The sequence below is a fragment of the Sinocyclocheilus grahami genome, unplaced genomic scaffold, assembly GCF_001515645.1.
Source record: "Sinocyclocheilus grahami isolate Dianchi unplaced genomic scaffold, SAMN03320097.WGS_v1.1 scaffold491.1, whole genome shotgun sequence".
Lineage (NCBI taxonomy): Eukaryota > Metazoa > Chordata > Actinopteri > Cypriniformes > Cyprinidae > Sinocyclocheilus > Sinocyclocheilus grahami.
In genome coordinates, this window is record NW_015505670.1 from 145,880 (window position 1) to 162,138 (window position 16,259).

Below are 16,259 nucleotides of genomic sequence, written 5' to 3' on the forward strand. Positions count from 1 at the left end.
AGATCTTATCATCGAGCCCCTTTCCTCCACCCTCTGCTCTCGATATATGGTCATCCTCTTCTTGGAACCCCTCCTCCGTCCCGCTGCCGTCTCTAAAGTTATAATAGTGTATGCCTCCGACCTCTCTCTCTCTCACCTCCAGCCTAAAGTGCACACCAGTGGTTGGTGGTATGGCTGCCAGCACTTGGCCCTGTCACTCATTTGCCTTAGACCCCCGCCCCCATCTCATTTTACCCCCGAGTTTGTCTGTCTGTCTGTCTCTGCACCATTAGTGAGGTCCGTGCTGCAGACACCGCCTTGCCCACCACACGGCTCTTGGTAGTCTTGAAGTGCTAAATCAACGCAGAGGGAACATTTTTGTCACATTTTCAGAAATCTACAGAAGACACTGGCTTGCGAAGGAATCTTTGTGTTTGTCTGTCACTGGGAACAAGCGTGCAAACTATTGGAATACTTTGGACCTCTTGACTTGTCACCTGTTCTACCTCGCCATAGCCTGGGTGCATCTGAGCGTCTGTGTGACTGTGTGTGAGTGAGTTTGTGAGTGTGTGTGGTTTAAGAGGATCTTGGTGGTGTCAACGTTGGGGTTTTAGTTTGACAGGTGCACGTGCGGGAGCGCTGCACTGTGATTCCTGTGTTTGGATTTACTGCTCCAATCAGACATGGCTACTCTGAGAAGCTTGCTGCTGGGGCTCTTGCTGGCCCTGCTTTGCTCCTTCCAGACACCGCTCGCGCCTTCAGCTTCTGTCAAAGCCCAGGATCTGCCATTCATCCATGAGGAAGGCCTGATGGCTGATGACGATGACGATGATGATGATGATGACGATGACGATGATGACGACGACGATGATGATGATGATGATGACGATGACGATGACGATGACGATGACGACGATGATGACGACGACGATGATGATGACGATGACGACGATGATGATGATGATGATGATGACGATGATGATAATGATGATGATGATGATGATGATGATGATGATGACGACGACGACGATGATGACGACGATGATGATGATGATGACGACGACGACGATGACGACGACGACGATGATGATGACGACAATGATGACGACGATGACGACGATGATGATGACGACGATGATGATGACGATGATGATGACGATGATGATGACGACGATGATGATGATGACGATGACGACGACGACGATGATGATGATGATGATGATGATGACCACGAAGGCACGTAAAGTTGCTCTCGAAGTGCCGTTTAATCCCCCGTAATTTAGCAAATCATCTGCCCCCTCTCTTAGCCCTCCATAAGTATTTTAACCAAATTGGGAAAGAGAGGGGAGGAGCAAGGGGCCCTTTTGGCCACTCCCACTTTCTTTATCTCAGCTCTGCCTCAAAGTGTTGCTCTTGGCCTGCCATAGTTGAGGTCCAATCAGTCGGTCATGTTATCCAATCAGATCATTCAGAGCTTAGCACAAGCCCCACCTCCTCCCCTCTCCAGCTGTCCATCACCCTGGCTGTCTTTGACTCTCTCTGTCTTCTCTTCCCTGCCTAAATAGAGCTATGAGTTCTGTGGGCCTTCTGAAGCCGGACTGCTTCAAGTCTTGATGTGCAGTACAGTACAGTGCTTATGAACTGAGGACTTAAGAGAGAAAAGAGAAAAACAAACCCAGCGCTGCAGTCTGAGCCCCAGGCCTCACTCTGGCCCAATAGATCAGATCATTCTTTGATTTTTGTCTTGTTTCGAAAGAGCGGGTTCCACCCTTTCCTTCATCCCTATATTTGTCCTGTTTGAATTTGGAATCTTCTACATTTGTGTCACCATGCATGTGAAACTACAGAGAAAGAAAGAGAGACAGACAGATGTAGTGGGGGAATATACCATGGAGAGAGATCACCGTGGAGTAGTAGGAACCGATAGAGAGAGAGAGAGAGAGAGAGAGAGAGAGAGACAGGAGGATGTTGGATGGTTGTGGGGAGTATAAGAAGGCAGACTGATTGGACAGATCGGTTCTAGATTCTCTCTCTTTCCCTACATCTCCCGGATCTCATTCTTTCTCTGTAGAGATTCTCCATTACAGAAGTGACATGTACACCACCCTGATCTGTCTGCTTGTAAAGTCATTGTGTGATATTTAAATGATCTATATGGGTTTATAAAAGTTACATATGTTATCTCTATTTATGCTAATAAATATTTATTTCATTATCCTTACCAGAAAGGATTACCATTCTCTAAATAGTTGCAAAAAAAACACTCTCAATGGACATACTCCAGTTCTTAAACATGTACTATTGCACAGTACTTTTTTTTTTTTTCATTTGAATTAAATTAGTAAAACAGACAACTGGAAACATACGGTGAGCAGTCAGGGACAATATGTATGAAGTGTTTAAAGGATAAACTAGGGATGCAGTAGCACAGATGTCAGTGGAGAGGTAGCAAAAGAGAGAGAATGTTCATTCGTAATTTACATATTCATGTTGATACACACAGGAAGTATCACAAGGGAACAGGCAATACAGCAACTATCAGGAGATGCAAAAATACGACTGTTTAGACTGAATCCTTTTTCTGTTGTAACTGTATGTTTATTTTCTTTTCCTTTTCCTGGTGTTTGTTTTTCCATTCTCTGTTTTGTATAATATCTGCTGTGTCATCATTATAAGTAGCATAATGGTGTTGTACAAAGCACCACATCTCTTAATCCCACTCTAAAACGAATAAATCAAATGATCCTGTGTTGCACAGTGTAATTTCTGTTACCTCTGTTATTTTACCTTTAAATAAACAGTGTGTGTGTGTCTCGAAATGTTTAAGCTCAAATTAATGAACATTTTTGGCAAGTATTATTTATTTGGATAGCAGACTGTATATGCAATCAATTGAGAGAATTTATTCATTGTAGCCCAAAAAGTGTACTGTCTTAACAAAGAAACCTAAATGCATCTTAAAAATTATTTTGTCATATTGTGATATTAATATAACCCTTTTATAAACCTTTATTTATTTATTTTATTATTGTTTTTGTTTTTTTAAATAAACAATAAGTATATAGTTCGTAATACATGGTAGATGTACATTTTTGTGTTTGTGTATGAGTGTGTAAAAAGTGTTCATTTTCATATATATATATATATTTAGTTACTCAAACATGTGGTGAGTTGTGTGTGTGCATGTGTGTGAAAGAGAGAAAAAAGTGGTGTTCATGTGAGTAAGACTAATTCATTCTGTTCCTCATCACAATGCTCACCACACTTTTCACATACACGTCAATAATAATAATTTAAAACCACAGCTGACAATATTTCTTTCAGATGACGACGATGATGATGATTATCATGAAGGATCCATTTGTTCATTGTGTGCCCACTGTGAGGTAGGATCCTCTGAGCTCTATTAGTCTAATAAAGTGCACTATTATTTGTAGGCTAATTATGCCTTCATTCAGCCTGTCTGAACCAGTTTTGCTTTAAATTTGGCCTTGATTCAGTCATTTCTCATTTCTCTCTCCCCTCAGCATTGCGACAGCTGTGATAAGTGCCCATGCAAAAAGGGAGACGACTCTGAACACTGCGACTTCTGTGATGTGAGAAACCCACCACAAACACACATTTCCTAAATAAATTCAATGCAGTTTACCAAAGAACTCAATACAAAACAAAGCACAGCAGTTCAGAAAAGACTATCAGTGCTACAGTGCGCTGTATCATTTTGCTCACTGAGCTAACAGCTACATTCCGTGATTACATTGTACTTTTTTTCCTAGGCTAACCAATCAAGTCAAATTAAAAGGTTTACTTGACAGTATTGTTATTTTGACATAATCTTTTGAATTGATAATCAATTCATTGTTGTTAAAACTATTTGTAATTAACTAATTTCAATTACCAGAATGAGTCCCACATTTTGCATTCAATCCTGTTATAATATAATTTTCCCCCAATACATAAAATTTAGCATTCTTGAAATTTAAAGTACTAAATTCTACTATTCAAACTCAAGCGATTCTATATTCAAAGAAATTTATGGTAAATAAGAGTTTTTATATCCAACTCCTGGCCCCAAACCTATCTCTATTTTCTTTTTCTTTTTTGTATCTGGTCCCTTTTTTCACTTAATACTGATTTTCAGGCTTTTATTCTCTAATTATGAAAAGTGCCACCAAAATACATCACCAAATTAATACATATCTGCTTAACAAAAACGTTTACAGTGCTCAATAATAATGAATTTATTCTTTAAAAGAAATGACAGTTTGATTGATTTTTTGACTACAGAAAGATATAGCTGTTCAGTGATGCTAGAGGCCCTTCAGCTGTGTTTGTGCAGATAGCCAGACCAAGCGTGCATTAATGACAATAATAATTTGCATTAGTCACAGCATGGGGGTCCAGGCCAGTAACAGTGTTTAAATGCAAATTGTGTGCTTGTCTGAAGCTATAGATGGCTAAAATATAGAGTGTTCTGTTTTCCCTACAAAACCACATGCACATATTTACACAAACAATTACTTAAAATGTATAGCATGAAATTATCTTTTGTCTCTTCAGGACTGTGGAAAGTGCTATGTCTGTCCTGTTTGTGAGACCGTCTGCAAGCCAGGTAAGAAACACCCTACAGTAATTTCATACATGCTATTTTAATTGTTTAGATTGTGGATAATTTCAAAGTCTGATTATTTTATGAACTCACTACATTTTTTTTCTAAAAGGTGGCTTTGTTGACTCTGTTTCTGGATCCATCTATAAGTAAGATAATATTCTCTTGCCAATAAACCTGCAATACTAGTTGTTGTTACAACCATATTCATATACTGATGTAGCCTATACCCTCTGCTCTTCTTTTTCAGGACTGTCGCAGACGTCTTTAATGACGACGACGACGACGACGACGACGACGACGACGACGACGACAACTAAACCCGTTTGTCACCACCATGTGGCCAAAAGAGGAACGTGCAACTGCGTTTCACAGATTTCAGGATTTACATTGTAGCGTTGTTCATTGTCGTTAAGTTTCTCTCTCTCTCTTTTAATGTTATCACATCACACGCTACAGTCTGGTCAATAAATACATACACGTGGAACTTAAATAATTTCATTATCTTAAATTAAATGTATTTAATTGAACAACATTTCCCTTTTAAACAGTCTTGTTATTAACATATGATATGAAATGTAATTGCAAACCTAACTGTGTTGTTTTGAGACTACTTATGGAATAAAATGAGGGATCGTTTTATTTATGTGTGTAAGTCTAATAATATTTTTAAAATACTTTTAAAAACATATCAGTGTAGACAGAGTATAATTGTATGCAGTGTTGGGAAGGTTACTTTGGAAATGTAATAGGTTACAGATTACAAGTTACCCTATTTAAAATGTAATGAGTAGTGTAACTATTTCAGTTACTTTATTAAAGTAATGTAACTGATTGCATTTGATTACTTTTCGAAATTTCTAATGTTTTCAACTGTTCATTATTTTGAAACATTTAAAGCAGGCAGGGTTAACCTTACAGTGGTACGCAACACTGATTACTGTCAGACTTTCAGAATCCTTCATCACTTGAATTAAGATTATAATAATTTAATTGTAATGCACAGCCACCTCAAAATCAGACTTTAGCACCTCTTTTTACTTTGAGATCTTTTTGAGGTTAAATACAGATTTAAAATCATAAGATATACTTTAATAGTTATGATACTGTTTTTGAAATCATTGCTTAGCTATGACAGGAAACACTGGCATCTAACAATGCCTTGGGGAAAAAAAATCATATACATAAACCAAAATAGGAAATAAAACAGTTATCGAATAAGCATGTGTCCTATTCTGTGTCCTCAACTCCTGAAACATTGGTGTCTCATATTTTAAATCTGTATGTGTGCGGAAATATTCAGATGTAACCCCCTTTGTAATCATTAACATTTTCATAAGTAACTGTAATTTAATTACACATTTGTTTCTCAGTAACTGTAACAGATTACAGTTACATTTATTTTGTAATTAAATTACGTAATTAGTTACATGTAACTAGTTACTCCCCAACATTGATTGTATGTGAGGGATGTCCTTACTGTCTCTGTTGAACTGAATAGGTTGTGATGTTTTTCACTTTTCTGTCAATTTTTCAGCTGACGAAACATGATTTCCAAACATTTGTGATATGAAATGTGGCCTTAAAGGGATGTGCATACAAAAAAGAAAACTGTGTCATCGTTTAATCACCATCATGTTGTTTCAAACTTGTGATTTTCTTGTATGATTTTCTTTCTTAAGCAGAAAACAAAAGGAAAAGTTCTGTACTAGCAGAAGCGGGCCTTAAGATATTTGAGGTCCAATAGTAAAAGTATGCTAATAAGAACATAGCCTAACTAGTGCACTAAATAGGCTATTCACACAATATAATATACCATTAGACTCTCTGTATTACGTGGTTATCATGAGTCAATAAACAATAATGTTAAACTGTTTGTTTGACCATTGTCCATGTCAACGTTCAGGTACTTTATGTCTCCTTTTGCTATTTTCACACAAATGTGAGCCGCTTATTGTCATTCCATCCTGCAACTTTAGATGATTAGCAACCATCTGTAGTAAAGAGGCCTTGGGGGAATAACTTAACTAGTGAGCATCCTTTTCATAAAAGACTAGAACAGGTAAAAGACACAAAGGTGGGAGTATGAACATAAAAATTTTTATTTTTTTATTTTTTTTATGCTTCCATTTACAAAAAAACAAACAAGGAACATAAACGCATCACATAATCTAACAATACGTGAACAGCCTTAGGTTGAGCATAATCAGTGATAAACAAGATCACAATAAACCAATAATAAAGAAGAAAATAAATAAATAAATAGAACAAATAAAACAAACCAAAAGGGCTTTTTACATTAGTTTATACATGCCCCAAAAATCAATTTGAGAGCTTTCTTGTTTTTAACCAATTCTAAAGATTTGCACAAAATTTTGACCTCATTCATCCACTGGTTAAAGTTGGCTTTAGATTTAAACCATATACATTTATGAATGAAAAACTTTCCAAGACAAAGCAAGAAATTAATAACAAAATCCAACTCTTTGTTTTCCAGACAAATACCCAACCTAATTAACTTCATCATAAGGGGTGGGTGTTCCACCTCTCTAGACTGTAGCCAGTTCTGTACATCTCTCCAAAAAAGTTGAACAACAAAAGAAAACATGCTCTAGATTTTCAATATTCGTTTCACAAAAAACACAATTATTTACATCCAAATTAAATTTCAGTCTTAAAAATTCATTGGTAGGATAAATCTCATTTAAAATTTTGAAGTTCACCTCCTTAACTTTAGGAGGAAGAGGAAAAGATATATAGCTTTCCCTAATTTTTTAAATTTCCATAATATAAAAACCTTTGAGCATGTATTCCCTTCTAATAGGGTTAGGATAATAAGCCTGTAAAATAAAATCTCTAATGACTCTATTTGTACAGTTTTTATCACAAAAATCATAACCTTCTAAGGAGAGCTGTCTCAGTTCTGGGGAGACTTTGGAGTACAAAATGTCTTCTTTAACTATTAATCTTACAGCAATTGGAATGGCTCTAATTATTCTATTATAAGTATTAACAGAACACTGCAGTTGGAATTTTTCACAGAATTCTCTATACAGTAACAAATTTCCATTATCATCCAAGAAATGGGCAATCGCCCAAATTCCTTTGGATTTCCATTCCTCAAAATAAACTGACTTTCTGCCAATCTTTTTGAGTGTTGTGAGGTGTGAAGTTATGTTTGTACAATAATTTCCAATAGAGCAGCACTTGCTGATGGAAAGCTGAAAGTTTAACTGGTAACGAGGTACACTCAAAATCACAACATAGAAAAAAATGTATTCCTCCCAGTTTGTTAAAAATTGCAGTGGGGACAATACACCAAAAAGAACTGCTATTTTGAATGAAGGATTTTAACCATTTCAATTTCAGAACACCATTCATAATATCAAAATCGATCGCATTCACACCACCGTCTTCATATTTTTTAATCATATCTTCCTTTCTTATGTAGTGACATTTATTTCTCCAGATAAATTTAAAAGTCACTTTATTTATTAATTCGATAATTCTTGTCGATATGGGCAAGGAGAAGGCTGGGTAGATAAGTCTGGACAAACTATCCATTTTAGACAAAAGAACCCTTCCAAAGATTGTAAGATCCCTCTGTAACCATCTGTTCAGAGTGGATTTACATTTATCTATGTTATTCAATACATTTTTATTCTCCATTATTTCTCTATCTTTAGAAATTGTAATTCCCAAATATTTAACTTCCTTTTTAATTTGTATATTAAATAATGTCTGTAAAGGAAACTCATGTAAAGTTAACATTTCACATTTCTTTAGGTTCAAATAAAGCCCTGAAGCTTTAGAAAACTGGTTGATCGAGTGTAAAGCTAGTGGAATTTGTTGTTTGTCATCGTTTAATCACCATCATGTTGTTTCAAACTTGTGATTTTCTTGTATGATTTTCTTTCTTAAGCAGAAAACAAAAGGAAAAGTTCTGTACTAGCAGAAGCGGGCCTTAAGATATTTGAGGTCCAATAGTAAAAGTATGCTAATAAGAACATAGCCTAACTAGTGCACTAAATAGGCTATTCACACAATATAATATACCATTAGACTCTCTGTATTACGTGGTTATCATGAGTCAATAAACAATAATGTTAAACTGTTTGTTTGACCATTGTCCATGTCAACGTTCAGGTACTTTATGTCTCCTTTTGCTATTTTCACACAAATGTGAGCCGCTTATTGTCATTCCATCCTGCAACTTTAGATGATTAGCAACCATCTGTAGTAAAGAGGCCTTGGGGGAATAACTTAACTAGTGAGCATCCTTTTCATAAAAGACTAGAACAGGTAAAAGACACAAAGGTGGGAGGATGAACATAAAAAAGTTATTTTTTTTATTTTTTTTATGCTTCCATTTACAAAAAAACAAACAAGGAACATAAACGCATCACATAATCTAACAATACGTGAACAGCCTTAGGTTGAGCATAATCAGTGATAAACAAGATCACAATAAACCAATAATAAAGAAGAAAATAAATAAATAAATAGAACAAATAAAACAAACCAAAAGGGCTTTTTACATTAGTTTATACATGCCCCAAAAATCAATTTGAGAGCTTTCTTGTTTTTAACCAATTCTAAAGATTTGCACAAAATTTTGACCTCATTCATCCACTGGTTAAAGTTGGCTTTAGATTTAAACCATATACATTTATGAATGAAAAACTTTCCAAGACAAAGCAAGAAATTAATAACAAAATCCAACTCTTTGTTTTCCAGACAAATACCCAACCTAATTAACTTCATCATAAGGGGTGGGTGTTCCACCTCTCTAGACTGTAGCCAGTTCTGTACATCTCTCCAAAAAAGTTGAACAACAAAAGAAAACATGCTCTAGATTTTCAATATTCGTTTCACAAAAAACACAATTATTTACATCCAAATTAAATTTCAGTCTTAAAAATTCATTGGTAGGATAAATCTCATTTAAAATTTTGAAGTTCACCTCCTTAACTTTAGGAGGAAGAGGAAAAGATATATAGCTTTCCCTAATTTTTTAAATTTCCATAATATAAAAACCTTTGAGCATGTATTCCCTTCTAATAGGGTTAGGATAATAAGCCTGTAAAATAAAATCTCTAATGACTCTATTTGTACAGTTTTTATCACAAAAATCATAACCTTCTAAGGAGAGCTGTCTCAGTTCTGGGGAGACTTTGGAGTACAAAATGTCTTCTTTAACTATTAATCTTACAGCAATTGGAATGGCTCTAATTATTCTATTATAAGTATTAACAGAACACTGCAGTTGGAATTTTTCACAGAATTCTCTATACAGTAACAAATTTCCATTATCATCCAAGAAATGGGCAATCGCCCAAATTCCTTTGGATTTCCATTCCTCAAAATAAACGGACTTTCTGCCAATCTTTTTGAGTGTTGTGAGGTGTGAAGTTATGTTTGTACAATAATTTCCAATAGAGCAGCACCTGCTGATGGAAAGCTGAAAGTTTAACTGGTAACGAGGTACACTCAAAATCACAACATAGAAAAAAATGTATTCCTCCCAGTTTGTTAAAAATTGCAGTGGGGACAATACACCAAAAAGAACTGCTATTTTGAATGAAGGATTTTAACCATTTCAATTTCAGAACACCATTCATAATATCAAAATCGATCGCATTCACACCACCGTCTTCATATTTTTTAATCATATCTTCCTTTCTTATGTAGTGACATTTATTTCTCCAGATAAATTTAAAAGTCACTTTATTTATTAATTCGATAATTCTTGTCGATATGGGCAAGGAGAAGGCTGGGTAGATAAGTCTGGACAAACTATCCATTTTAGACAAAAGAACCCTTTCAAAGATTGTAAGATCCCTCTGTAACCATCTGTTCAGAGTGGATTTACATTTATCTGTTATTCAATAAATTTTTATTCTCCATTATTTCTCTATCTTTAAAAATTGTAATTCCCAAATATTTAACTTCCTTCTTAATTTGTATATTAAATAATGTCTGTAAAGGAAACTCATGTAAAGTTAACATTTCACATTTCTTTAGGTTCAAATAAAGCCCTGAAGCTTTAGAAAACTGGTTGATCGAGTGTAAAGCTAGTGGAATTTGTTGTTAATTTTTAAGAAACAGCGTTGTATTGTTAGCAAACTGAGTTATAATTATGTTAAACACTGTTAAACCTTCAAAACCATTATTTTTTATCAATATAGATAACAGCTCAGCAACCATTATAAACAATAATGGTGAGCTGCCACATCCCTGTCAGATCCCCTTTTAATTGGAAATCTTGTGCAGGTTCCATGACCAAGTGCTGCAGAGCTATTTATTCCATTATATAACATTTCAATTAAATTTATGAATCTTACTCCAAAACCAAAATGCTGTAAGGTTTTCAAAATAAATGGATGCTCTACGACATCAAAAGCTTTATAAAAATAAAAAAAAATCAGAAACCCACTCTCTTGATCCACATCACTGTAATCAAGTAAATCTAAAACTAACCTTATATTATTATGGATTGACCTTCCTCCCAGAAACCCTGATTGTGTCTCACTAATTATATTAGAAATACCCTTTTTCAGCCTAGCAGCGATAGCCTCAGAACATTTTTTATAATCAGTATTGAGCAAAGTAATAGGCCTCAGATTGTCTAAAATTATTTTATCTTTACCAGCTTTGGGAATCAATGTAATCAAACCTTGCTTCATACTTTCAATCAACACTTTTTTTCTAATACATTCTGTCAGGGGACTAAATAATACATTTCTCAAATTCACCCAAAAAAGTTAAAAAAAATTATTAGTAAGCCCATCTGTCCCTGGGGATCTGTTCAAAGGCATCTTTTCCACAACTGAATCCAATTCTTCAATCTTAAACTCTGAATCACGTAAAACTTTAAAAGAGTTATCAATACGTGGAATATAGTTCTGGATTTTAGCAAAAAAAAGATCTAAAATAAAAGAAGAATAAAGTTTAGAATAAAACTGAAACACTTCTTTTTCCATTTTTCTACAATCTTTGCATTCCTGATCTTGGATCATTAAACTACTGATAGAGTTCCTTTGTTGCCTATTTTTTTTCTAAATTACTAAAATATGAAGAGTTCTTTTCACCTTCTTCAAGCCGTTTAGCTTGTGATCTTATAAAAGCACCCTTAGCCCTCTCGAAATGATCTAATTTACTTTGAAGCGCCATCATCTTATCATTTTCATAATTATTTAAAACTGGTTTGTTACAGCATCGGCTTATTTCACAAATTAAATCTCTTTCATACTCCCTTTTTTCTTTGTTTAATTTCTTAGAAAAACTTATAGAGAATTTCCCAATTTTAAATTTGAGAAATTCCCATTTACTTGTATTACAATCAAAAAAATCATTTATCTCTATATCCTTTATTAATTCCTTGATTTTATTGCAGAATTCTTCATTATGTAAGAGAAAGGCATCGAACTTCCAATAACCTTTATTTCTAATTTTTTTAAATTTTGGTTCCAATACGAGATCTATAAAGCAATGATCCGTTAGCGGAGCTTTAGAAATTGTAGACTGTGAAGCATATTTTATAATATTGTCACTAACCATCCAATAATCTATTCTAGATTTGCTCTCTCCATTAGGCTTAAACCATGAAAAGCAATCAACTTCAGGATTTAAACATCTCCAAACATCATTCAAATTATTTTCTGATTTCAAAAAAATCAATACTAACATTAAGCCGTCCCTTGTTAAGTCTAGGCTAGTTATAGTTATTGTCTTTGACATGAACAGGCCTTTAGTTATCAACTAAAGGCCTGTTAATGGCCGACGGTGTGCATTGGCTTTAACTTGTATTATTTAAACACTGTAATAGATCAATTGCTTTCTGCAATGTACTATTTTGTAGCAGAAGCTCTACTATAATCTAGATGTAATAAACGATTAAAATTCAAACCACTATTTTATGTCCATTTCTGTTTGACGCACGAGTCCAGCGTTCTCTGCGAACTTTTATTCTGAAATTTCTGACGAATCAGGAAGAGGAGCAAGAAAAGATCCTTTCCGGTTCAGGGTCATAAGAGGTAAACAGCAACTTCTGTGCTTATTCCCGCACTTTTATATCTGCTATTAATGTATGATTGAACAAATTGCGATTGATTAATGTGTTGCTTCCGGTTTGTTGTAGCATGTGTGGTGTCTATTATGGATTTCCCGGGAAATCCTCCTCCTGGGCTTGTTCACTAAGCAATTATCCACCATGGGCCGACGTGTATTTATGTAAAACTATGTGCAAAATCTGTTCACCAGCTTCATAAAAACAATTCATTCTGTACAGTAAAGGACAGACATGACTCGACACGGGAAAAACTGCACAGCTGGAGCCGTTTACACTTATCACGAGAAGAAGAAAGACACCGGTAATGTATCCATGTAACATTAGTCTGTGTCATGAAATGATTGCATTGTAATTACAATAACAAATTGTGTATCTTACTTCATATTTTCAGCCGCTTCTGGTTATGGGACACAAAGTGTGCGTTTGGGGAAGGATGCCATCAAAGATTTTGACTGCTGCTGTCTCTCCTTGCAGCCCTGCAGGGACCCTGTCTTAACGTAAAAGCCACATTTGCACTCATAGAAATGTTTTAATGCTGAAATTGTCTGCATGCAGTCTTAAGTGATTATACTGAGTGTTACTGGCCCATTTGTGTGTCGGCAGCTTGGAGACTGGGATGTGTTTGTGTTTATATTTGCTTCCTACAGTGAAGATGGATACTTGTATGAAAAAGAAGCCATCCTGCAATACATCCTTCACCAGAAAACAGATATTGCCAAGAAAATGAAGGTTTGCGCACTTTTTACAAATGTATTTTGCTCTTAATGTGAATGTCTTTCTCTGTTTGTCTAAAACACACACACGTATATTTTTAAACTCAGGCATATGAGAAGCAGAAACGGGCTCTAAAGAGTGAAGGCCAGCTGGAGTCCAAGTCTGAGGAGCGAGAGAGAGCTGAGAAGTTCAAACAGAGAGAGAACAACATTGTCTCCAAGCCAATCAACCCCTTTACCTCAGGTATGAAAACTAGACAAGGTGGTTTAAACTTAAGCACAACACAATGAGATTCCTGCTCGATTATGTGTATAACTCATGTTTCTGTAGATAAATTTAAGGATGAAGGAAGCCAGAAGGGCTCAAGCAGCTCCTCCAGTTCTGACACAGGAGCGTCCAGTTCCTCTTCAGCTCTGCCCAGCTTCTGGATCCCCTGTCTCACACCAGAGGCCAAGCCCACCTTGCTTAAAAAACCTGTAGGTCTCTAGATCTGTCACGTTCCCCTCTTTGCCAACCACGTGTCCCTAACCTTGGGTCTTCAGTAGTCAGGTGTCATTCATGGAAGTGCATTACACAAGAGGTTGTGCTTGCCCTGAAATCAGTTTGCATGCCAAATGTTCTTTTGATCGGTCATGATGCCCTTGATTGGTTTGTTTGTCCATCTTTCCTCCTGGTTCAGTCAGTTCTCCACTCTGTGTGTTCAGTAGCTTCTTGTGTCATGATTGTCCTCTTTTAAAGGATCTCACCCTGTATGGGGCACTTAATTTAAGATATACACCTCACAAATAAACTCTTTGGACATCAGCTATTATCATTAACTGTTTTTCCTTCTCTCTTGCTTTTTCAGTCAAAGACAGTGTTGTGCCCCATGTCAGGATGTCCTTTGAAGATGAGTGATTTGATTTCAGTGCGCTTCACTCCGCTGGACCCCAGTCTGGACAGAGTGGCCCTCCTCACACGCCAAGTAAAAAGCCCTAATTTTTGAGCTTGCTTTTTTTTTTTTTGACCTGCATCTCTCTCTTACTATTTAATGCTGTGTACATTACCTTTCAAAAGTTTGGGGTTGCTAAGATTATATAATGCTTTTGAAATATTTGAAATATTACCATTTTAAATGATTTACTCCAGTCCTCAGTGTCACATGATCCTTCAGAAATCAAGGAGGGATGTAAGAGGCGTTTGAAGTCAGTTCAGATATTAAACGAATCGCAATGCTGATGGGGGTTCATATGAATGTTTCTCTGAGGGGAAACTGACTGTCTTCAGAAACATTTAGATGGTATTTTATTTGCATCTTGCCTCTATATGATGCATATTGAAGTAGTGATAACCAAGAAAACGCAGTTTCGCTGCTGCTCCATAAGCGCCACCTGCTGTCAGAGAGTGAATTTTCGTTCTTGTTCATCCTCCCTGGTGTTATGTAGAATAAATTCACAAGCTAAAGTCAGACTATTGTGTTGTTGCTTCAGATGCATTTTCTGTACAAGGTGCATTTTCTGCTGGAAAATGTGGATGTGATATTTCTAAAAAAAAAAAAATTATTATATATATATATATATATATATATCTCCAAGCTAGGAAAGAGCACAGGCAAAGTCTTAGTTTGTTTATCTGAAGAGATTTCTTTTATTTTTGTTATTTATTCATTTATTTGGGATTTGTTTTAAAATTAATATTATTATTTATTTGACCTAAAAGATATTCCCATGTCAGGTGCATCATTTTGTCTGAGAAATAATAAAAGGACACTTTTTCATTTATAATTTGTCTTAAATCTCACATTTAAAAAACAAAAATCATAAAAAAATCCTATCATGAAACGTGAATTGTATCGCACTGTGAGTTGAGTAAATCGTTACATCCTTATTCCCAAGAAACATTTCTCATTATTATCAGCGTTGATAAAGGTTGTTTTGTGTGTTTTTTTTTAAAGAATTCTTTGAATAGTAAGCTCAAAAGAGAACCGCATTTATTTGATTTTTTTGTAACAATATATTTATTGTCACTATGATCAACTGAATGCATCATTGCTTAACAACAGTACTAATTTAAATATATATGAAATAAGACTAATTATTAAATGTTAAATATTTCTGTATTATATCTTAAGAAAAAAAACTGACCCAAAGTTACTGCATGTCTTTGCAGGCAGTATCTTTAAGGTGTTTATGGACTGTTCAGGAAATGTTTTATGTGGTCCTCAGGACAGATACGTGTGTGCAGTAACCAAAGACACGCTTGGGAACTCTGTGCCCTGTGCAGTTCTTAGACCCTCGTGAGTTTGACTTTTAAACTGTTTATTCGGCAAGAATTTATCTGAATTTTATATATTTTCATACATTTAGGCCTTGCCCTCACTTTTAGTTTATCTCTCTTTTTGTTTCCTGTCTTTCCCTCAAGTGGAGTCGTAGTCACTATGGAGTGTGTGGAGAAGCTCATACAGAAAGACATGATTGATCCAATGACTGGAGACAAACTGAAAGAGAAGGACATCATACCCCTTCAGAGGGTGTGTATGAGAGAAATAATGCTATAAAGAGTGTCTCAATGTTTTACAAATGCACAAAGTCAGTGTTTAAATGTCTGTCTTTGCTCGTCGGCAGGGTGGGACTGGCTTTGCAGGCTCAGGAGTGGCCCTCAAAGCTAAAGAGGCCAGACCCGTTATGCAAGCATAAACAAGAGGATTGGACAACACTTTGACCCTGTAAATATTGTCATTATTTTTGCTAGACTTTTTTTGTAGTCCTTTTGTTGTCAGTTGTTTGATGAGGGGTAATCTGAGTGGATGTTGAAGTTATATTTTTCCTTGCCCCCAAAGATACTGTTATGCAACAATATACAGTTGATGTGCTTTTTTTTTCTTTTTAAATCATTAATTTTACACAC

General features: G+C 35.5%; 2 protein-coding genes across 4 annotated transcripts; both read left to right on the forward strand.

Annotated features, from left to right (window-relative positions):
* On the forward strand, positions 1-5,230 carry LOC107554108 (acidic repeat-containing protein-like). Its single transcript, XM_016236505.1, has 6 exons — positions 1-1,215; positions 3,304-3,365; positions 3,507-3,575; positions 4,540-4,591; positions 4,701-4,737; positions 4,839-5,230. The coding sequence occupies exons 1-6, from the start codon at positions 663-665 to the stop codon at positions 4,906-4,908; spliced, it is 843 nt and encodes a 280-aa protein (XP_016091991.1). The 5' UTR covers positions 1-662; the 3' UTR covers positions 4,909-5,230.
* Positions 5,231-12,541: 7,311 nt separating this feature from the next.
* Positions 12,542-16,254, forward strand: nosip (nitric oxide synthase interacting protein). Of its 3 annotated transcripts, none has more exons than XM_016236502.1 (10): positions 12,542-12,624; positions 12,879-12,960; positions 13,051-13,156; positions 13,307-13,388; positions 13,481-13,616; positions 13,704-13,849; positions 14,221-14,337; positions 15,578-15,648; positions 15,774-15,882; positions 15,977-16,254. In XM_016236502.1, exons 2-10 carry the CDS (start codon positions 12,891-12,893, stop codon positions 16,046-16,048), a joined length of 909 nt encoding a protein of 302 aa, XP_016091988.1. In that variant the 5' UTR covers positions 12,542-12,624; positions 12,879-12,890; the 3' UTR covers positions 16,049-16,254. The 3 variants fall into 3 exon arrangements, with proteins under 3 accessions (XP_016091988.1, XP_016091990.1, XP_016091989.1); XM_016236504.1 differs by having other exon boundaries at positions 12,548-12,624; positions 12,729-12,960; XM_016236503.1 differs by lacking the exon at positions 12,542-12,624 and having other exon boundaries at positions 12,636-12,960.
* The last annotated feature ends 5 nt before the right edge of the window (positions 16,255-16,259 follow it).